The sequence below is a fragment of the Tachysurus fulvidraco genome, chromosome 10 (genome assembly GCF_022655615.1).
Source record: "Tachysurus fulvidraco isolate hzauxx_2018 chromosome 10, HZAU_PFXX_2.0, whole genome shotgun sequence".
Classification (NCBI taxonomy): domain Eukaryota; kingdom Metazoa; phylum Chordata; class Actinopteri; order Siluriformes; family Bagridae; genus Tachysurus; species Tachysurus fulvidraco.
The window spans coordinates 8,651,484-8,673,082 of NC_062527.1; the positions used below are offsets into that span (position 1 = coordinate 8,651,484).

The following is a 21,599-nucleotide window of genomic DNA, read 5'->3' on the forward strand; positions in this document are numbered from 1 at the left end:
GTTGTACTGTTTTATTGTACCAGACAACCTAAAGGTTTTTTCCTCCATTGTTATCAGTCAAAAACAGCTGCAATCTTCCTATCATGGTAGTGGCGATAGTAGCTGATAAAAAATATGTATGAAGCTTTGATCTTTGATAATGCAGCATTGTTGAAGTGTACTGAAAGGTTGCACTTATTGTTACAATCATGCATTCATTCATCTTCAGTAACCGTTTTTTCCTGGTCAGGGCCGCAGTGGAGCCGGTGCCGTTCATGGTAACAAGCACAAAGTGGGGTAGTTTTCATCAAAAAAGCACAAAACAATTTGTGTGTTAATTCATACATAAATGAAAAAATCACAACAATGTTTGGGGTTTTTGTCCAATATATTTTAGTTTACATCGAGCAGAATGATTAGCAGTTTTGATGATTTTATGTTTTAATGCTTATTGATACAGTTACAGAGATCTTCCCATGCTCACCAGCAGTCAAGTATCAACCCAATGTTTTGCACCTCATAAACCCATAAATCTCTATTTCTCAGACGGGTTTATCAGAATTGACTATTTCCTCTGCTTGTGGATTGTGATATAAACCAGACATCAAAAGGAACAGACTGCTATTGTCTAAGCTTTTTTCTGGCTTGTGGATCAGTGTCTTATTATGGCCCCATAAATCCCAAGTTATTCAGTAACAGCCCACCAGGCATGAGAGATTGTCCCAGGTGGGCATCTTATTCTCAGAGGTCGCATTGTCTCAATACTTAACTATCTGATCTTATCAGTCCCATTCAGAAATGGCTGCAAAGAAGAGAAAAATCAAATAAAAGCAACACATCAACATCAAATGACTTTTATAATTTCATTCAATTTATTTAAAAAAAAGAAAATCCATTTATTTAATACCGGCATTGATTGAATCTCTTAAAAACATCTAAAAATAAAGCCCATGTTTTATAAATACAAATGCACAGGAATAAATCACATTGTATAAACTGATTCAATTTGCTATCTGTGATCTGCAATCACAAAGGTTAAAAAAAATGAATCATGTAAAAATAGCTGCCTTAATATGCTACATTTTTTAAATCAGTCGATCATGTTGGAGCAGGTCCCGTACAAATGCAGAATTATTCTGCTGCATCTGGACAAGCAGGAGCCAGACACATGAAGAAGCCCTCACTGTTGCTCTGTTGGATAAAATTTAAATTAAACTTTAAATGGTGGAATTTGTTGATTATCTGTATACAAAATGCCACGTTTTATTCTGCAATGTGCGTTTTATTCTGCAATGTGCAGTTTAATCGTATTCACCTGCAGGTTTTGGTGGCAGACTGCCTGTCTGTGCACCTCCACGTGGCTGTGCACACACCTCCCAAAACGATGCAGGCAGGAATGGTCTGTTTGTGCACAAGCCTGAGAACACACTGGACGTCTGAGTATCAAACAGCTGGAGCAGGTGGTGTGTTGACAGAAACCTCCACACTCGCGCTTTTCCACTGACACAGACCTGAAATGGTGCACAGACTACACTGTCTACATTTTTGACAATTTCTATTTGAGATTGAGATTAAGTTGAGTTAGGGCAACATTTCCAAGTACAGACTATAAATAAGAATAAATATTTTATTTTTATCCAGACTTTAGTAGTTGGTGGAGATAAAGCACTATATATGTATAGTATATTTATACCTGGCAGAGCAGATTTCATTGGGGTTTGCCTGACAGAATTCCCATGTACAGTCTGGACGACAAGTGTCTCTTTCAAGGACTTCCAGTACTGAATTGACACACAATCAATGAATGTAACAAGATAAGGTAATTAATACTGGTTAAAATGACAAAGTTTAATTCCCACATAATATAAAAAAATATCCAGAAAAGAGCAGAAACAATATAAAATTTTAAGGTACTGAGTCAAATTGACAAAGTATACCCATGTCCTTTTGTAACTGTAACTTATTGCAGATGATGTATATGCCCGTGTATTTAATGAAAATAATTAAATACTCATTTCATTCTTCAATATATAGCAATGAGTATATCGGTCTATTAAAGGATTTCCTGAATGTTTTATTTCTTCATAGCTCAGGAATTTAATTGATCCTGATGTTAACATTTTTTGAATAACAAAAAATGAAAGAAAAAAAAACGATCCACACACTTTTAAAAAGCTCTTCACTGCCACAGTACTGGAAATGTAATAGCAGACAGGCTCCAATTATGTGGGAAACAAATAAAAGATTTTTATTATTACAGCTTGTGAGCTGATGATTAGGTGCTTTTTGATTTCCTGGCTGAGATGCTGAAGGCTAGACAACACACATACACGCGCGCACACACACGCGCGACTACATTGAGAAACTTACCTGATTTGCAGATCCCCTTGCTCTCTGCTTCTGGCTTACTCTCAGCAGGTTCCTGGTACACACACACCAAGCCTTCATCACACTTCCCCAGGTAGTCCCATGTTCCTCCACAGCTCTCTCCGGCTTGTTTTGCACATGCAGGGCAGCAGCCACAGACGCCTGTAGTTACACCACCCTTACACTGGAGCCTCAGTGCCCTTCTTGGCGAACAGTGGATGCGCTCACAGGGTGGACAATGCAAGGCTTGGAGAGTGCTCGAAGGGCTTGGAGTGCTCCGTACACTACACATGACAGTCACTGCAGTACAAACCACACTGAAATAGTGCAATGCTTTGTAACCCATGATGGCATAAAGTGGCCTGAACCATCACCTCCCTTTTTAATATAAAGATCCCTACATCAGCTGTAGTCACACACTTACAAGTCCTCCACCCCCCCAACAGCCAATGGATGAAGGAGTATCACAGAAACATTTTACTGTTAATTACCCCAAGTCTTATCTTTACAGTCTCTATGCTATGCTTCTCTTTTTTTTCTTTCAAACCCCATTTCTACCTTTTAAGCAATTTGAGATAAGTTGGTACGTAGTGAAAAGACTGGCCCCTTTGTCAAGTAGTCAATAGAGAGCGGCAATTCTGTGAACGATCAAGATAATCACCTCTTCCAACAAAGAATAGATTAGGTCATTGGCAGGTTATCTGAGGAGAGTTTGTGTGTACCAAGTCAGTATGATTGTAATAAAACTCCATGCAGACCTCAACACCTTGACCACTGTTAAGTGTTTATCTTGGATGCAATGTGTTTCATAAGGTGTAAACCTAGTGCAGTATTATCCAACAAGGTAAATCATATAAAATGTCAGTGAACTAAAATTAGAAATGTTTTTTATTTTAATCAGTGTTTTAGTACCATTCCCAACAGTGATTTGACTGCAAAATGCATTGAGAGAGATCACAACGATTTATTTCTCGAAGACTTTTATTAAATTAGATCTCTATAAAACACAGCAGAAGGCTAACGTTCGTTATGCAGACAGTAAAATTTCGTCACGCAAATCTTTCACTTTAAAAATGGAAATTCCCAAGTTCCACCAGAAGACGTCTTGTACGCACTTCGTTTATAAAGTAACCATAATAATAATCGTAAAATCTCTTGTAACAATACCCACCTGCATGGTTTAGTGATACTGTGCATAAAGGAACATGTTAGAACCGCAAACATACCATGACCTTTCAAAAATTAGCGCTGTAAATGAAACAATTTACACACCTTAACAAAACACCATTATTTTAAACGAGTGATTGAATATAGTTCCATAGTTCTGAATCAATGGAAGGCAATCATCAGCTGCTCTGTCTGTGCAGGTAGAAATAAGCTTTGTCGGAGTTGATACACTACACTCAACACGTTAGGCTCAATGTCATCGTCACAGATTTAAACATGATCACCTAGAAGTTAAAAAAAAAGAAACTGCTTACAAAACTTCCATAAATGTGACTGTTTTCTACGGTAATGCTTTACATTAAGCTTCATTTGAAAGAACATTACGTATGAACATTACTCAAGAGGAACTAAATACGTGTATTAATGATGTAATAATCCTTAGATAAATACAGTATACAGACACTGACCGATGTTTATTGTATCCATGACTAAAACGAAGTCAGCAGAAATGAACAATAATGAATTTAAACTATGTTCCTTCATTCTCAGCTTTGCCAGTTTACCAGTCAGACATTTTTGATTTGTTATGGAGTTGAGGGGGGGGTACTGGTTAATGTAGGTTGAGTATTTGGCTTGTTTGGTTAGTTCGTTAAAAAAAGGTTTGTTACACGCGTCCGTTAATGTTATGTATTAATTCTGCTGTTCAGGTAAACTAAATGATGTCAGTTAAGGGAAACTTAATGTAAAGCAGTACTGCTTTTAAGAGCGATCACTTCATGTGTAGTCTTACTCAGCAAAAGTAGTGACCAGTAATGTGTATAAATGTCATATGCAAGGACAGCAGAAATGCGATCAAAATACATAACAGACATTTTTTTTTTCTTCTGAAATTTGCATAGAATGTCAAATTTATTTTAATGTCAAGTAGCTCTTTTAAACAGTAATACTGTCAACTCGTTTATACACTTTCATGTGAAGCGTCTGCTCCACGTCGGTCAGTTTTCTCTTTTTACTTTCACACTTTTACTTAAAAGACGTTACCTGATTGTGACCTTTTTTTTCCACAGCAAACACTAGAATGACTTATAGTCAAAATAAGCCGGAGAAAGATGCTTCACTTAAGTCTTTCTCAGAGTAAACCACTTAAGCTTAGGCTAGTGTGTTACATGGGATATGGTTCAGTGTTTCTAGCTTGATTCTGGACGTTGGTCTGGCTGTAGGGAGAGAGGTCATGCGCTGTAGAGGTGTATGATTCATCACTCAAAGAATATCATGGGTTACGAAGCAGGGGTCACATGAAATCCTCAAAGTCTTGTGCATAACCTCCGTCAAACTCGCCGTAGTCACCAAAGTCATCTTTCATCTTGGCTTTTAAACCGCCTCCAGGTAAACCGCCTTTCTTTTTCTTCTTTCCTTTATTTTGCTGTTTATTTATCATTGACCAAGAGAAAGAAATAACCCAGAAAGTGGTTAGGCAACAAACTATAAACAATTTAAATGTCACGGTTAATCTTGTGTTGTTTGGGTTAAGTTAGTGTGCCGGTAGCAGACGTTTTTGACTGTCTGTTAAATTTGATTCCGTCTGTTACAGAATAAAGTGACCCTTCTATACTAACGTACATAATCTACTGATTTTACACACACACATACAGTCACCAAATCACTGATTAGGGACGCCTACTCATTCGTATGATTATCTAACTGATCTAAATCAGCCAATCGTGTTTCAGCAGCACAATGTGTACAATCAAGCAAATACAGAGCTTCAGTTAATGTTCATATGAAACATAGGAACAGTGAAGAAAATGGTGTGATCTCAGTGATTGTGGCCTGGTTGTTGAAGCTATTTCAGAAACTGCTGATCATCTGGGATTTTCTAGAAAACAATCTCTTGGGGAAAAAAAATAAATAATAAAAAAAAAGGTTTACACAAAACGGTCCAAAAAACATCAAAATTGTGACAATTCTGCTGGTTGAATTGTCTTGATGATGAGATCAGAGAACACGAGCAAAAAAAGTAACGCACGCGTGAGCAAAAAAACATCTCCAATCGTACAGAACATCCAACCTTACGGCACATGAGATACGAGAGCAGAAAACCACATTGGATTCCAATCCTGTCAGCCAAGAAGAAAAAATCGGAGGCTAGAGTGAACACAGGAGCATCAAAACTAGACAGCTGAAGATTGTAATCTTCAACTCAGCAGTATCCTAAATGCTACTAATAATAACCAGCCATCTGGCACCAACAATCAAGCCCCAGTCAACTTAACTGAGATGACACGTATCCCTCGTTCTATAGGTCGATGTGTTCAATCGCTTATTAATAAATGTCGTATGTATTAGATAAACAATAAGCAGAAAATATCAGATCGCTTCTGTATTGCACTAGAATCCAGACGGCATACCTTTTCTTGCCTCTGCTTCTCGCTGAGTAACACTGTGAGCGAGTTGTTGATTTTCTTTAAGTCTTCGACTTCCACTAGAACAGATTACAAGTCACAGCTGAAACGTGTGTAAGAACACCGAGACGCAGATGCAGACAAACACGTCAGACCTGGATTTGATTGTGTTACTAAACAGGTGATGACGTTGTGTATGAGCCAAACTCACATGAAAGACACAGGTCTCTAAACAGTGACTCTAAGAAGCTGGAGTAGTGTATCGACTTCTCGTACAGAGATATTTTCTCTTTCAGCAACCGCTCAAACTCTGTAAAGTCGTCTTTGGAGGAAGGGCTCATGGCATCTATTCCTGTTACGTTATTCGATACGATACCTAACGGGGAAACCAATGGCATTATCAAAAGTATGTAATAGGTAGATGAATATGTTTAGACATCGTTCATAATAATAATAATAACAATAAATAACAAAGCTAATATGTATAAACTAATGACTGTGCACTAAATGCCTGGAGATATAAAGGCATCACTCACCAAATACCTCTTTGGCTAGTTCCAAATCTGAATCCTCCTGAAGCTTCTTCAGTCTAAGTTTTTCTGCCAGCTCCTCCTCAGGTGGGTATTCTGTGCTGTCTTGAGATTCCTCTAACTGCTATACACACAGTCGTCATCAATTAACGCTACGCAATCAATTACCACGATAATACTATAATGAATAGTTTTATTAGGGCCTGGTTTTAGAGCAAGACGGCCCAAATGCTTCACACACACATGACAAAGATAACAATATAAAGGAGCTTTTTTTTTTCTCCCCTTATGTTCCCTTGGGTTAGGACAAGACAGAGAGAACTGATGGTATATATTAATGAATCCGATGCCCCAGAAACAAACAGACGTCAGCACTCAAGCACGCTTTTAATGCAGAAGCAAAAATATATATACAGTATATAATAATAATAATAATAATAATAATAATCTGTGGAAATATCAGTTCAGTGTGGAAATCTAACAATTTCGAAAACTAATATTTAGAAGGTGGGGCACGTTGGCTTAGTGGTTAACATGTTCGCCTCACACCTCCAGGATTGGGGGTTCGATTCCCGCCTTGCATGTTCTCCCCGTGCCTCGGGGGTTTCCTCTGGGTACTCTGGTTTCCTTTCCCGGTCCAAAGACATGCATGGTAGGTTGATTGGCATCTCTGGAAAATTGTCCTGAGTGTGTGACTGTGTGAGTGAATGAGAGTGTGTGTGTGCGTTGCGATGGGTTGGCACTCAGTCCAGGGTGTATCCTGCCTTGATGCCCGATGACGCCTGAGATAAGTTCGGATAAGCGGTAGAAAATGAATGAATTAATGAATATTTAGAAGGTTCGACACAAGAACTAAGGTTTAGCTAATGCTTATTCACACAAAGTAAAATTTTCTGATAGGAATAACGATTAACAATTGCGGAGGTTTACACACACATCATACATCACCAAGGCTCTCAACGCAGGGTCTGTGGCTTTTAAAAAAACCTTACAGGTGGAGAAAACATAGCACAAAATGTCCTCGGTTTGACCGAATGAGTTTAATCCGGACCTGAATGACTGACAAAGCAAACTCGATCCTATCCAACCTTTAGAATAAATGTTATGTGGATCAAGTGTTTAGAAATAAAAAGCTTCATGGTTCTAATAAATACCCCAAATAGTTTTTCCACATATAAAAATACTGATTCGAAACAGTTTCGTTTGTAACCACAGTTTAAAGGATCCCTGGCTACACCATGTTTAACAACACCTGATCTAGAGCATGTTATTTTTGTCCTGCTGCACTCGAGTCAATCCACGGTTTCGACTAGTCCGTGAATGTCTATAGTCGCTGACTAAACACTGTTCTCGTAGGCTTATCTATCTCTACACCTTTCTGTTTAGAAGCCTAATACGTTAGCATGCACGCTGCATTCATGCCCTTCTCGTTCGGTCGGTTTTGTGGTGTGTGAGATAAAGAATAACTCTATTGTGTGTTTGAGCAAGAGGAAAAAAATTGTCTGTGTTAAGATAAAAGTGCGCTCATTTATGCCACGAGCATCAGCAACGCTACAAAGTAAACGCACAACCGTACAAACATTACATTCTCCTTCTCCGCTGTATTCACACACGTGCACTATGGCACCATTAACGTTAATTAAGGTGAAGGCAGCACCTGTGCAGGAACACACTCTTACCTAACATATATAACAGAAGAAAAAAAGAAATAAACTGTTCAGGACATGCTTCGCTCACCTGCTTTTGAAACTCCTCTTGTTTTTTCTTTTGTAAACTCTCCTTCTCTTTGATTTTATCACTAAGTTTTTTCTTCTCTGGTGGCTTTGTGACTGCAACTAAGAAGTAAAAATGTATGAATCAAAACAAAACAAGCTGAAAAGTTGGACTGCTTAAAGTAAAGGGGCTTTAATTCACCTGTTTTTGTCTCGGTCAATTTGTCTTCTTCCTCCTCTTCATCATCCCAGTTATCCTGAAGGAAAATACAGATAAACAAATCTATCTTTATAAGAGAAAAACGTGTGTAAAGAATATAACATGTCAGAGTTTACTGTTATAGGGAAATCAAATATAAGGTGATGAGACTTGACTGGTCTTGAAGTGGAGACATGACCCTAATCTTCACCTTTTTAATTGTAACATTGGTTTATTCTGCTATTTTTCCAACACTGCATTTCTTTTATATTCCCCCTTCTCTAGATTTTCTACCTAATTTAGTTCATGGCCAATTCCAAGCATCACGCAGCTCACCCTATCACACGATATCTAGCAACCAGGAAGGGTGTAGGGACGTGGACGTGGGTAGATAGCATATTGTTTCAAGCATAGGATCTGTTCTCCAATACACGTGTAGGGAGGTGATCAGACAAACTGTCTCTTGTGTAACATCAGTGACAGAGTAACACACTTATATGTGTTATATACTATCTACCAGCTTCCACAGGCATGAGCTCACAGACTCTCATGAAAGACTAGCGTCGCTGTGACCTACAGGAGAGAGAGTATGACAAATGGTGTGTCCATTTTTAATCGATTGTTGTGGGAACTTCAGAAAAAAAAAAAAAAAAAAAAAAAAAAAGATGATTATTACCAGTATCACTTACAATATAGCAGAGGATCAGAGGACATTCCCTCAACCGGCCCATCATTTTTTAAATCCCTCAAACTTAAAAAATTCAAAAACGATTTATTCATGTTACTAGAAAACCTTAAAAATCCTTAACTATTACAAATCTCGATAAACCTGTCATCCGGGCACTCATTCACGCCCAAACAAACGTGTGTATGTGATCTGGGACCTACCTACCTACCTACCTACTTACTTACTATGTTTACTCGGTGCTCTCTTTGTGCACAGGAGTATTGTTATGCTGGAACATGTTTGGGGCTCTTACTTTCAGTAAAGGTTCATATCAATGCTTAAAATATATTCTAGACAACTCTGTGCCTTCATTATTGTAGTAACAGTCTGGAGAAGAAGCACATGTGTGTGTGTGTGTGTGTGTGTGTGTGTGTGTGTGTGTGTGTGTGTGTGTGTGTGTATGTTGCTCAGGTGTCTACACACTTTTGCCCATGGAGTGTATGTTTGATTCATTATCCCAGATAACAGCCTCATATACATTACAAGACCCTGATACTTATAGTGTACTGCTTTTCTGTTTGGGGAACAATAAGTAATATCGTTATAAGAACATGTTTGCTTTCTTATTCAGTCACTTTCATCAGATTAGCTAGCATTGCTAACCAGGAGAGATCATCGCCTCAGCTTGCTAGCTAGCTTGGGAAAGAAGCGATCGACACTTAAAGGTTGCTTTACTTTACCAGCCGTCAGGTGACTAAGAGGAAAGACGATGTGTAACGTGTGGGAGAAACGATGCTCAGTCCAAACAGTGAGCTGAGTTACTAACTTTGACGTCTTCATCCTCATCCTCGCCTTCCCACTTGTCATGACCTGGCGCCTTCTTGATGGGTTCCTCTGGCTCAAAACTGTCGGTATCTGTGGCAGAAAGGAGAAAGAGTTGCATTAGACAAGACGGCGACAAGCTGTTACACAAACCGTACGTGTGTTCTGGATACCGAAAGCGTGAACAAACAGCAGACAAAGCTGTGTCTTTCTCACCCCAAGAATCGGCGTCCGCCATTTCGAAAGGACCACTGAAGTGTAGTGTGGTGAACAGACCACAACAAAGTGACTTCCGCCGGGGAACTGCTGAAATGTTTCAAAAGTAAAGTTCATACTGTCATTCTACTAATATTACCATTACTACAGATAATAATAATAATAATAATAATAATAATAATAATAATAATAATAATAATAATAATAACCATATCATCATAATCATAATTATAATTATAATAATCATCATCATCACATCATCATCATCATCATCATAATCATCATCATCACATCATCATAATCATAATCATCATCATCAGATCATCATAATCATAATCATCATATCATCAACATCATCGTTGTTGTCGTGTTGACTTGGTGTATGCATGGAGTTTGCATGTTCTCTCAGTGCTTTTGGAGTTTCCTTTGGGTGCTCTGGTTTCCTCCCCCACTCCAGTGGCATGTGTTGTAGGCTGTCTGACATATCTAAATTGTCTAGTGTAGTGTGTGTGTGTGTGTGTGTGTGTGTGTGTGTGTGTGTGTGTGTGTGTGTGTGTGTGTGTGTGTGTGTGTGTGTTATTGTTTCACGTGATGGGCTGGCACCCATCTATCATGTCTTCTGCCTTGCAATAGACAGTCCATTGGGTAGACACCAGCCTCTCTGTGAGCCTGTATAGGATAAGCTGGAAGATGAAGATGGATGGATAGGTAGATAAATGAATTGATTGTGGTACTGGTGTTCCAGCCAAGTGAATCATCATGCCTTGAATCCAGTGCATCTATTGCATCCAGACCCTAGCCTGGAAAACGGTTACTGATAATAGATTTATTATTATTATTATTATTATTATTATTATTATTATTATTATTATTATTATTATTATTATTATTATTATTATTATTATTATTATTATTATTATTATTTGTTTGTTTGTTTGTTTTTATTCTGATTATTCTGATTCTGAATTATTTATGATTCTGGAGATTATAATGAAATCTTGAAATCTTGAGGTGTATATGATTCACATTTCCTCACAGACCTGCTGCTGGTTTCTTTTTATAGGTCTCTTTAGGGAAAAGCCTATTTTGAGAATTTAAACCAATTTAAATGCAATAACGTTGTCCAGGCATTGGAAATGAAAAGTAAATTGCTTAAGTTCCTGCAAGAATGTGCTCATAATAAAATCTACATATACTGTGATATCAGATGTTTTTAATATTTTGCACAAGATCTCAGGTTTTCATTTAGCCAGAAAAGATCCACTTATTTAAACAGCTTATCTTGGTCTTTATACAATTTATGTGTGGCTCTTATTTGGATAGAAAAGAGGCATATATGAGAGAATAAAAATTACTTACAGAGAATTGTTTACAAACGAAATTAATTGGCCCAGTATCACAATCACTGTACAAAATAATAATAATAATAATAATAATAATAATAATAATAATAATAATAATAATAATAATAACAACAATACATTTCATGTTATTGTTGTTATTATTATTATTATTATTATTGTTATTATTATTATTATTATTATTATTATATTTTTTGTATATGTACTGTGGTGGGATGCAGGCTGCTGTGAAGTAGGGATACCTTTGGCATTATCTATCTATCTATCTATCTATCTATCTATCTATCTATCTATCTATCTATCTATCTATCTATCTATCTATTTGCTCATTCATTTATTTATTTGTGTATGTCCATAACCAAAAGAGTTTTATTCTTCTTATACCACAGCAATTTGCCAGCACTGACATCTATTCATCCATTTTCTGTAGTGCTTATCCTGGTGTTTTGGGGAACCTAGAGCTGTTCGCAGGGGAACACCACAGACATTGTATATGCACTATGGACAATTTAGAGATGCCAATCAGCCTACAGTACATGTCTTTGGACTGGGGGAGGAAACCAGAGTACTCAGAAGATTTACAATTATGTTGGTCTTCTGTGTAACAAGTTTGTTCTTGTAATCTCTTCTATTACATTCATTCAGACAGGCAGGTCCCCATTAAAAACTCTTTCCAGCTTGCACTTATGTTTCTTTTGTATAACGTATAAGTTATTACATTCTTATACAGTATATACAATATATCAGTAATCTAATTGTCGCTAGAAAGATGCAGAATGCATGAGATTATGGCTGCACAATGACTTTTATTTTGATCTGTAGCACCTGTCCTGGTTTTCAGCATTGCTCGTGCGTTTAATGTTGCTGGCTTTGTCCAGGTTTCCTGCAATTGCTGCGGTTACCATCGATACGGGATGGCTACTGGAATTCTCCTTGTTTAATGAGGTAAAAAGGTAAAATGAATGCAACATGATATCAATTTATTTTAATGCACGGTTTGAAGCGCCACAACATTTTTTTTCATAGGGTCGCTTGCATGCGTAAAAGGCATCCGTTTTGTTTGGCGCTGTTTCTTTAAGAGATTAAGGCTCTGTCCCGGGATGCTGTGTGTGTGTGTGTGTGTGTGTGTGTGTGTGTGTGTGTGTGTGTGTGTGTGTGTGTGTGTGTGTGTGTGTGTGTGTGTGTGTGTGTGTGTGTGTGTGTGTGTGTGTGTGTGTGTGCGCGCGCGTGCGTGTGTGTGTGTGTGTGTGTGCGTGTGTGTGTGTGTGTGTGTGTGCGCGCGCGCGCTGCATCCACGTTCCTATACCTTTATACCTTATACCTTTCCCCTCAACCACGCTTTAATCCAAGCTCCCAACGCCCAACCTTCTGGATCCTCTGGTAAGCTCGTTTAAAAAGTATAGCCTGTGTGAAAATGCGTAGAATGTGTGTGTGTGGTGTTTTCATTAGTCATGTTTTCTGTGAGTGGCTGCAATCCTTGGACACAATTACGTGGGGAAAACAAGACAACTGCACCAAAACAGAAGAGTGTTATGTCTGCAGTGTGGGATATAATGTCTGTGCTTTATGTTTGTTATGACGCATCCCTAAGGTCTGTGGGCGAATGAATGCAAAAGACAGCCTGGGAGTCTAATCTGAGATTTTCACACGGACTGTGTCAAATGTTATTGTTGAAAAAACAAATGATGAAGTAAATATATTTTCCATCTTTACACATGCAATTCTTTCTATCTCTCTCTCTCTGTATCTCTCTCTCTCTGTATCTCTCTGTATATCTCTCTCTCTCTCTCTCTCTCTCTCTCTCTCTCTCTCTGCCTCTCTCTCTCTCTGCCTCTCTCTCTGCATCTGCCTCTCTCTCTCTTTCTCTGCCCCTCTCTCTCTTTCTCTGCCTCTCTCTCTCTCTGTCTCTCTCTCTTTCTCTGCCCCTTCTCTCTCTTTCTCTGCCTCTCTCTCTCTCTCTCTCTCTCTCTCTCTCTCTCTCTCTCTCTCTCTCCATGTAAATGATACACGCAATCTCAGGCTCATTTTATGCTGAAGGTCCTGTACAAACTTACAGTGTGAAGTAATGTTATCTGAAACAGCTTCTGTTATATTCACTCAATATATTTTATTTTTCCCCTATTCATATTGCTCTGTTTAACCAAAAGTATGCAGACACCTAAGCATCACCACACTGTCTTTCCAAAAAACAGGTGCCACAAAATCTGAAGAACAAAATTCTATTGGGTGTCTTGATATGCTGTAGCATTGCAATTTCCTTTCACCGAAAAGAGGCCCAGCATGTTCCAGCATCAGGATGCTTCTGTGCACAAGGAGAGCTCCATAAAGACCTGGTTTGCCAAAGTTGGAGTGGAAGAACATTGAAGAACGTGCCCTGACCCTGACCTGCTGTAATACTTTTGTGGCTGAATAAGCACAAAATATTTCCCCACAGCCATACTCCAAAATCCTTCCCAGAATAGTGGAGGTTATTATAACAGCTGAATTGGAACCTTCAAAAAACATATATGAATGTGATTGGTCAGGTGTTTGCATACTTTCATCCATATAGTGTATGTAGAGCTTTCTGTAATGACTATTTATTGACCCATTGTGGGAAAAATGATTTCTCAGGAGTTACTGAAGTCTACATCAGCGTGTAGGCTAAACATACTGACATATGACACTTAATTGTGATGACCTTTCTCAGATTTTAGTTTAGATAAAGATTGTTCAGCGGATAGTGTTGCTATCTCATATCTACAGTTTCCCTGGATCAATCCTGAGCTCAGGTTACTGTCTACACAAAGTTACTGTCTATACGAACACATGAAAGCAAGTTTCATTTGTTCTCCTCACATGGGCTTCCTTAAGGGTCTTTGGTTTCCTTTCCCAAAAACATAACATAACAGTAGGTGGTCACTATAAATTGCAGCAAGGTTTGAATGACTATCTAAATAAACGTGTGCATGATTCTCTTCAGTGAAGTCCAACCAAGGTGCCTAGGATAAACTGGTTACCGATGATGAATGAATGAGTTTATGTAAAAATTGTCATTCTAGGGATAGTCATATGTTTCAGAAATATCCTTCAGGATAACCTGATCAGCCTCCTGCTGAATGGAACCCATGGGGAAGAGTCCAGATCCACTGTGTTATATCTCACTGTTGGCTTGTAAACATCTGGGGATCCCTCAGAATGGGTTAGATTTTGTGACCGGGGATTTCACACTTAACTTTTCACCCGCTTGCTATGACCTACTCCAGGAAAAGTTGAAGGAAAATGAATAAATAAATGAAAGAATGAACAAGCTATTCTGCTGTGACTATGAATATGTTACTGTACTTCTGTAACTCAACTGTTTTATGCTTTGTTTTACAGCACTGTAGGAATCCCGCTGAAGCCAGTTATGGCTCTCAGACAAAGCCAGGGTTCCGGGGAAGTTCCTGATCATACACAATGTGTCTCATCTCTACCAGAGCAGACAGCTAAACACTTCAGAGACGGAGGGGATCCTGAAGAACATCATAGTAGTAACACAGAAAGCCAGTCAAGCACACCAGTCCCAGCTAGCTTTTGTCCCATTGATGGCTCTGTCTCAGGGGAAGATTTCGATCATAGGGATAGCTTTATCCATCATGACAGCATGGAGGAAGACTCACTGTCTGAATATGATAATGTGGGCTCAGAGGAGGAAGAAGAGCATGACTATGAGGAAGATGAGGAACTGCGTACAGATGCAGATGGGATGACTTACTATGTTCACTGTTGCCCTGAAGATGAAAGCTATTTGGAAGGAATAGACTGTCACGTGGGTACTGAAAGTAATAATAGACCAAGTACTTCCAGAGAACCAGATACTCAAGGAAATTCAGGAGATACCTGGGAATTCTCTGAGGGGTTTTATGAAGTGATCCAGCAAGGTACAGAGGAGCTAGTCCACAAATGTCCCGAGCCTATTACAAAGTCTACTTTCATTCAGGCTCCCATGGCTGAGGATGAAGAAGACGAAGAAGAAGACGCAGATGATGTAGACGAAGAAGACAACGATGATGATGATGATGCAGTGGAGGAAGATGAAACATATTTTGATTATGAACAAGAGAAGGCAGGAGGAAATCAGGATGAAAATGTCTATAAAGGACAATGTGATTTAGAGGAGGACAGTAAAAATCCAATCCAGGGTTCAAATTACAGTAACGGACTGATTAGAGCAGAAGCGGACTTAAGTAGAGATTACAGAGTGGATAAAAGCATCCCAGAGAAGTGTAAGGGTGATGCTCAGAGGTCATTAACTGGTCACAGAGAAAGTAATAAAAAGAGCAATAGTGAAGTTAAAGTTGATTATTCAGGAAACGAATTGGGCAGGGTAGATAAAACCTCAAAACCAGGGTCGATATTCAGAGGGCATCAGATTTGTAAGGAGGACAGAGGCAGCAGAAACTGCAGGCTTAATGCTATGACCAAACCTGAAGACACTGAGAATAGAGATTTTAAAAAGAGACATTCGTACAGAGATGATGGACGAGAAGAAAGAGAAGACAGGTGTTCACATGTGGGGAGTAACAGTCCTGAAGGTAGTATAGGCAAGGGACATGGATGTCCTCATAGCTATAGAGCAAAGAGCAGAAGGGATAGGGAATGGTCAGTGGACACAGACAAGGATATGAATCAGATTGTAAATGAAGTAAAAACAAAAATGAACGTAGGACCTCAGAGCACGGGGACAGATAGGAGTATAGCTAAGAAGTCATGTGATGACAAAAGGATTTCAGAAAATTCACAAGTATCACTGCAGAAAAACCAGACCAGTCCCCGTAAAGAAGACAACAAAGGCCAGGTAACAGTTGAAATCATTGCATGTTGGGTACCTTTTTTTTTTAAATTGAAGTTTATCTTCAGGAATCTCCTAGAGATTTAAATGGCATAATTTAAAGTTTTACACAATCCTCAGGCAACTCAAAGCAGCCCACAGCACTGCACAGTGAATCCACAGTCTGAAACGAACACGTCGGCAAGCAACCATAATCAGGTAAGACACCAGCAACAGACAGGAGTTTCCTTTTCTCCTGTTCTAGAAATGCCACCACTCTGTAATATTTGAAACCTATGTGAATCTGCAGTTTAACAGATTTCCTTTGCGTTACAGCAAGGAAAGAGAAATCACTCTTTCCCAAGCTTTGTGGATGGTAAGCATTTATTGTTCTATTTTCATTCAAGAGCTATATGTTCAAAACATAGTGAGTAAATAAATAATTAAAAATGTTATATGTATGTAATATGTGTGTTTTGTATGTACTGTGATTATGTAAATGAAATAATTGACAGATACAATAAATAGAGAAATAGATGTGTTAAGATCCCCAAGTGGATATTTGGGTCAAAATGCCTATTCATATGTTTTTTTATGTCAAAACTATTAGAGAGGTTTTTCTGACTCTTATGTAGTCCCAGGCCCATGTGAACCGGAGGACCTCATCGACGGGATCATCTTTGCCGCTAACTACCTCGGGTCCACTCAACTTTTCTCAGACAGAAACCCGTCCAAGAGTGTACGAATGATGCAAGCTCAGGAAGCTGTGGACAAAGTAAAGGTGGTGTTATAAAAACTTTCACGAAAGCTTTAGAAGCCTTACATCCATATCTAACCTTAAATAAACATAAGAAATCACGATCGTCTTGTGGCCGTTATGCTGAATGATGGTTGGGGAAAATGTCTACTCCGGCCACAAGATGTAGCCATAACTCTTCTGTTGTGTGTTTTAGTGTGTGGATAAAGAGAGCCAGAGCCCGATTGAGGTTGACCTCTTCATTTCAACAAAGGCCATCAAAGTGCTCAATGCTGACACGCAGGTAAGCAGTGTTCTAACTCACCATATTAGTAAAAATAAGAGTTTGCACGAAGGTTTGCCCTTAACCACAGTTAACCAGACTCTACATACAGTGTTACTGAAGATACAGATTTCAGTACTCAGAATGCAAAAACATTTCACATTGTCAAATTGAAAAATTAAAAACTAGCTGCTAACGGTAGGAAATATCCTAAACTGAAATATCTTTCTCCTTTTTTTTTTCTCCGAATAAGCTTATGTTGATTTCTCTATGGAATGGAATTATCCAAAAACTTCAACAAAGTGTGACATTCACAACAGGAAAGCACACTTAGTTAACAAGGTTTTAGATATCTTTAGAAAGACTGTTTTTTGCAGCCACATTTGTTAAACTGGCTCCTTCCCCAAGATGGTATTTAAAGGAAGATAGCCTAGGCAGGATTTAAAAGTCATTTTGGATGTTTGCCAAAACTTCAACCACACCGACACTTGACACACTTTTCTAGGCCACCATACACATAAAACCATGTTAAAGTTATATATAAAACAAATTATTGTATACTTTAGCGTTTTTTTTAGAACAGTATGTTAGCTGATATTGTATCGCTTCTGTTTCAGGAAACAATGGTAGACGACGCTCTTCGGACCATCTCCTACATAGCAGACATTGGAAGCGTGGTTGTCTTGATGGCTCGCAGGCGAGTGTCGCAGTCTGCTGCACTCGACTGTAATGAAACCAGCCTGAACTCTGCAGAGGGCAGGAAGCAGTACCGAATGATCTGTTACGTCTTTGAGTCTGAGGATGTAAGTCAAGACTTTACCCTTATTGCAAACTGATACCATAATATTGCTTATATAAGAGATTAGATGCAACTTTTTTCATTTTTTTCTCTTGTGTAGATGCTCAAACGATAATGCTCGTTTATTACCACTTCATGTGTAAAAACACAAGCAGTAATCGTTATAGTACATTTTATAAATGTTTGGCAAATGGCCACATGCTATCTGGTCATAAATCAGGTTAAATCCATAAATTCTAGGCCTTGTTTTATCATTTCATGTAATTATTACTAATCCGTATAATTTCCGTGTGCCTGATTGTAGATTGTAGCCTGATTGTCTCAGTGCAGCAGGAGCAATGCCCTGAAAAGTGTATGATTATGTAATTGCTCATGACCTCACTTTCATTCTGTGATTTGACTTGACTGAGCATGCTACCTCACTCAAGTATTCTCCTTTCTTCTGAGCTTTCACTCTCCCCTTCCCGTCTTCAGGCCCAGCTCATTGCACAGTCCATTGGGCAGGCGTTTAGCATGGCCTACCAAGAATTTCTGAGAGCAAATGGGATCAACCCTAAGGATCTCAGCCAGAAAGACTACAGTGATATTCTTAATTCACAAGAGATGTACAACGATGATCTCATCCACTTTTCAAACTCTGAGAACTGTAAAGAGGTATGGGGGTAATAAAGCTGCATAGACAGCATTCTGTACAAAATAACAGTTAGTGTAGGGCATTCTGTTTCCTCCCCTCCCTGTTGATCCTGCCCTGTCTTTTCTCTTTTGGTAGCTGCACCTGGAAAAGCAGAAAGGAGAGATTCTTGGGGTTGTGATAGTGGAGTCTGGCTGGGGGTCTATCCTACCCACAGTTATCTTGGCTTGCATGCTGAACAGTGGGCCAGCTGCACGTTCAGGGAAGCTCAACGTGGGCGATCAGATAATGGCTGTCAATGACACGAGTCTGGTGGGCTTGCCGCTAGCCACATGCCAGGGCATCATCAAGGTTTTTATGCATTTTTATAAATATATGTTATGCTTACTTGTTTTTCTCTCTATTTTTTTTTTTTATTTAAAGCAAACTTACCCTGTTAGAAATTCAGAACATTATTTATGCATTGTAAATTTCTCTATTAGCTGTATTTCGTTTAAAAATGAGTCAAGTGCAAGGCGACGTGTGTATACAGTGGTAAATAAATAATTTGCATTTTCGTCTCACTTAATACATAATTTGCATCTTGAGCCCACTTAATGCACTTAATACATAAAAGTCAGGACACTAGTGGAAAATAGAACCTAAAACCATGAGTCCATATATTTAATGTAAAAGAAAGAAAGAAAGAGATCGAGTGACTGCAAAAGCCATGACATATGACTTGCTTCATTTTCGTACTCATCAATGCAGTATGGATTTGGAGGAAAAAATTCCTGAGAATTTATAATTGATACATTACAGAATACCTTTGTACTGATTTACAAGGTAAGGAACACAAACCATGCCCGTAAAATCCCCCTACAGCAATAAAAGGCTACTTCTGTTTTTCTGAGTAATAGTTTGATACAATTTATGCTTTCACTTCAGAATAAGATTATGGGAATGTTGTTTATGATGGTGCTTACAGTTCTGTGTGTGTGTTTGTTTATTCTAGGGCTTGAAGAATCAGTTACAGGTAAAGCTGAGTGTAGTAAGCTGTCCTCCTGTGACCATGGTGCTAATAAAGAGACCAGATCTGCAGTACCCTTTAGGCTTCAGTGTACAGAATGGCATAGTGAGTACACTAGCAGGACGCTATGCATGCACTATGTTGACTAATATTACTAGAAGTGCATTGTATGGTTTGTATTTACTGGTACAAATGAACTGTCTTTCTAGATCTGCAGCCTGATGCGAGGTGGAATTGCAGAACGAGGAGGAGTGCGCGTGGGTCATAGAATAATTGAAATAAATGGACAGAGTGTAGTTGCCATGGCACATGAGAAAATTGTCCATGCCCTATCGGTGTCTGTCGGAGAGGTCGGCGTTCTCTTATAAGATTTAAACTCTTATGTATGTTGACGTTACTTGAGACTCATAATGCTTTATCTCTTACCAACAGATTCATATGAAAACGATGCCAGCTGTGATGTTCAGACTGCTAACTGGACAGGAAACGCCAATGTACATCTAACGGCAATGCCGGTGCTCTGGAAGCTCTGTAATGCTCTGCCCTGCCTGTGCTACTCAAAACAAATCTAGAATAAGGAATTCTTTGCCTTGTCACCCTGGAGGAACTCCTAAAGGTTTTATGTAGAACCCTACTGTATACCAGAGTGTTTCCCTACCCTTCCAAGTAGAAAACTAAAATTCCTCCAAAACCTTTTTTTCCCTCACGTGTAGATTTAACCTCTCTTACAATCTGTTCTGTGAACACAGCATCATTGTTGTGCATTCTGCTAATATACTAATTCAGTCTCAGTACATTCAATAGAGAAACTGACATCAGGCCTAATCCTTATTTAATCGTGCTCTCCTGTGCATTTACAGTGTGTATGCTTCGTCATAAAAAGAGAACACTAAGGGCAAGCTATTTTTAATGCTCACGTTGGGGCAAGGTTTATGTTGTAGTGTTAAATAAGGTGTTTAGGTCTAACACTGACAAAAAAAATACAAGAATCTCAGAATAAATTGGTCTTGCAAGGCTCAAAAGACCATGGTAGTTGAATGAATCTTCTGAATGGTAGTCTCCTTTTTTTTTTTTTTTTTTTTTTTTAACCTTGGGGAAATACAATGCATGATTGTGTTCCATGCAGGCGAGCTGCAGCTTATAGAATGTCAGCTCATCTCTGTCAGTCCTAGTAAACAAATACCGCTCTAGTCATATCAAGTCGACCCTGATGGTTGTAGTTCCTCTGCTTGCTCTGACGTGCATGATTATTTTTTAATATATTGGGATTTATTTTTAATGCTGTACATAGTAGACTTGTTTATCAGCTGACTTTTTATTTACTAAGACTAGATATCTATGCAGATTCTTCAGCTGATCTGAGAATAATGCTATTCATGCTCATATTTATCCATTAATGTTTCGTTCATTTCATAAAACCTGAGTCATTTGGGGAGGATCGCCTGACTTCCAAAGAAGAATTAATTACCAAAACAAATAGAATATATTTTAATACCATCATATGACACACTGGGCTGATTTAAATCACATCATATTATGTTGTAATTGAATCTGTTCCTTTGTCCTTCCACCTCCACTCAAAATGCCTACAGTTTTTGGGTGCCATGAATACAACGCAATGCAAAAAAATAAAGTTTCACCACAGCTACATGCTGGATGTACAGTAATTGGCCTTGGGGAGCACCTATAAACTTTAGTTACAGCATTAAGAGTCCATTAGAAAGAACATGGGAAATTGTTGATTGACTTGAGCAGTATAAACATTGATATGAAGGTTTAATTAGTTTTTATATCTAACAACACAAAAACATCCCTATACCTATGTGGAAGTGAGTGTTTTTATATGAAGGATGTGCATCTATTTCAGTATTACCCTGCGAAAATAATACCAAACAAATATGGTGACGGTGACGCACATTGGCGAGCA

The 21,599-nt window shown here is 38.6% G+C and overlaps 3 protein-coding genes across 6 annotated transcripts; 1 reads left to right on the forward strand and 2 right to left on the reverse strand.

The window, feature by feature from the left end:
* Nucleotides 1-828: 828 nt before the first annotated feature.
* si:ch73-330k17.3 (IGFBP domain-containing protein) lies at nt 829-3,223 on the reverse strand. The gene is made up of 4 exons (XM_027173101.2): nt 2,350-3,223; nt 1,673-1,760; nt 1,295-1,490; nt 829-1,170 (listed from the first exon to the last, which is right to left on the reverse strand). The coding sequence occupies exons 1-4, from the start codon at nt 2,690-2,692 to the stop codon at nt 1,111-1,113; spliced, it is 687 nt and encodes a 228-aa protein (XP_027028902.2). The 5' UTR covers nt 2,693-3,223; the 3' UTR covers nt 829-1,110.
* An 86-nt stretch (nt 3,224-3,309) lies between these two features.
* eif3ja (eukaryotic translation initiation factor 3, subunit Ja) lies at nt 3,310-10,155 on the reverse strand. 2 transcript variants are annotated; one of them, XM_027173098.2, is made up of 8 exons: nt 10,062-10,155; nt 9,850-9,938; nt 8,360-8,414; nt 8,183-8,280; nt 6,452-6,566; nt 6,127-6,291; nt 5,922-5,995; nt 3,310-4,936 (listed from the first exon to the last, which is right to left on the reverse strand). In XM_027173098.2, the coding sequence occupies exons 1-8, from the start codon at nt 10,081-10,083 to the stop codon at nt 4,805-4,807; spliced, it is 750 nt and encodes a 249-aa protein (XP_027028899.1). In that variant the 5' UTR covers nt 10,084-10,155; the 3' UTR covers nt 3,310-4,804. The 2 variants fall into 2 exon arrangements, with proteins under 2 accessions (XP_027028899.1, XP_027028898.1); XM_027173097.2 differs by having other exon boundaries at nt 6,452-6,569.
* A 2,102-nt stretch (nt 10,156-12,257) lies between these two features.
* Nucleotides 12,258-20,697, forward strand: apba2a (amyloid beta (A4) precursor protein-binding, family A, member 2a). 3 transcript variants are annotated; one of them, XM_047820139.1, is made up of 12 exons: nt 12,258-12,367; nt 14,783-16,241; nt 16,356-16,433; nt 16,551-16,590; nt 16,850-16,995; nt 17,168-17,254; nt 17,851-18,036; nt 18,507-18,686; nt 18,802-19,014; nt 19,658-19,777; nt 19,882-20,022; nt 20,105-20,697. In XM_047820139.1, the coding sequence occupies exons 1-12, from the start codon at nt 12,363-12,365 to the stop codon at nt 20,174-20,176; spliced, it is 2,727 nt and encodes a 908-aa protein (XP_047676095.1). In that variant the 5' UTR covers nt 12,258-12,362; the 3' UTR covers nt 20,177-20,697. The 3 variants fall into 3 exon arrangements, with proteins under 3 accessions (XP_047676095.1, XP_047676094.1, XP_047676096.1); XM_047820138.1 differs by having other exon boundaries at nt 12,264-12,375; XM_047820140.1 differs by lacking the exon at nt 12,258-12,367 and adding an exon at nt 12,638-12,802.
* Nucleotides 20,698-21,599: the final 902 nt, after the last annotated feature.

What these genes read in the sequence shown, in the direction of transcription:
- si:ch73-330k17.3 (XM_027173101.2), bottom strand. Translation starts at nt 2,692, where the DNA reads ATGGGTTACAAAGCATTGCACTATTTCAGTGTGGTTTGTACTGCAGTG. An exon ending in AATGAAATCTGCTCTGCCAG is followed by an intron (nt 1,491 to 1,672) that starts GTATAAATATAC and finishes GCACCATTTCAG; the next exon opens with GTCTGTGTCAGTGGAAAAGC. An exon ending in TCTGCCACCAAAACCTGCAG is followed by an intron (nt 1,171 to 1,294) that starts GTGAATACGATT and finishes TTTATCCAACAG; the next exon opens with AGCAACAGTGAGGGCTTCTT.
- eif3ja (XM_027173097.2), bottom strand. Translation starts at nt 10,083, where the DNA reads ATGGCGGACGCCGATTCTTGGG. An exon ending in AAGAGGAGTTTCAAAAGCAG is followed by an intron (nt 6,570 to 8,182) that starts GTGAGCGAAGCA and finishes CTGTGTGTATAG; the next exon opens with CAGTTAGAGGAATCTCAAGA. An exon ending in AGAAGCAGAGGCAAGAAAAG is followed by an intron (nt 4,937 to 5,921) that starts GTATGCCGTCTG and finishes ATAAATAAACAG; the next exon opens with CAAAATAAAGGAAAGAAGAA.
- apba2a (XM_047820138.1), top strand. Translation starts at nt 12,281, where the DNA reads ATGTTGCTGGCTTTGTCCAGGTTTCCTGCAATTGCTGCGGTTACCATC. An exon ending in TGCTCAATGCTGACACGCAG is followed by an intron (nt 17,255 to 17,850) that starts GTAAGCAGTGTT and finishes CTTCTGTTTCAG; the next exon opens with GAAACAATGGTAGACGACGC. An exon ending in TATCGGTGTCTGTCGGAGAG is followed by an intron (nt 20,023 to 20,104) that starts GTCGGCGTTCTC and finishes TCTTACCAACAG; the next exon opens with ATTCATATGAAAACGATGCC.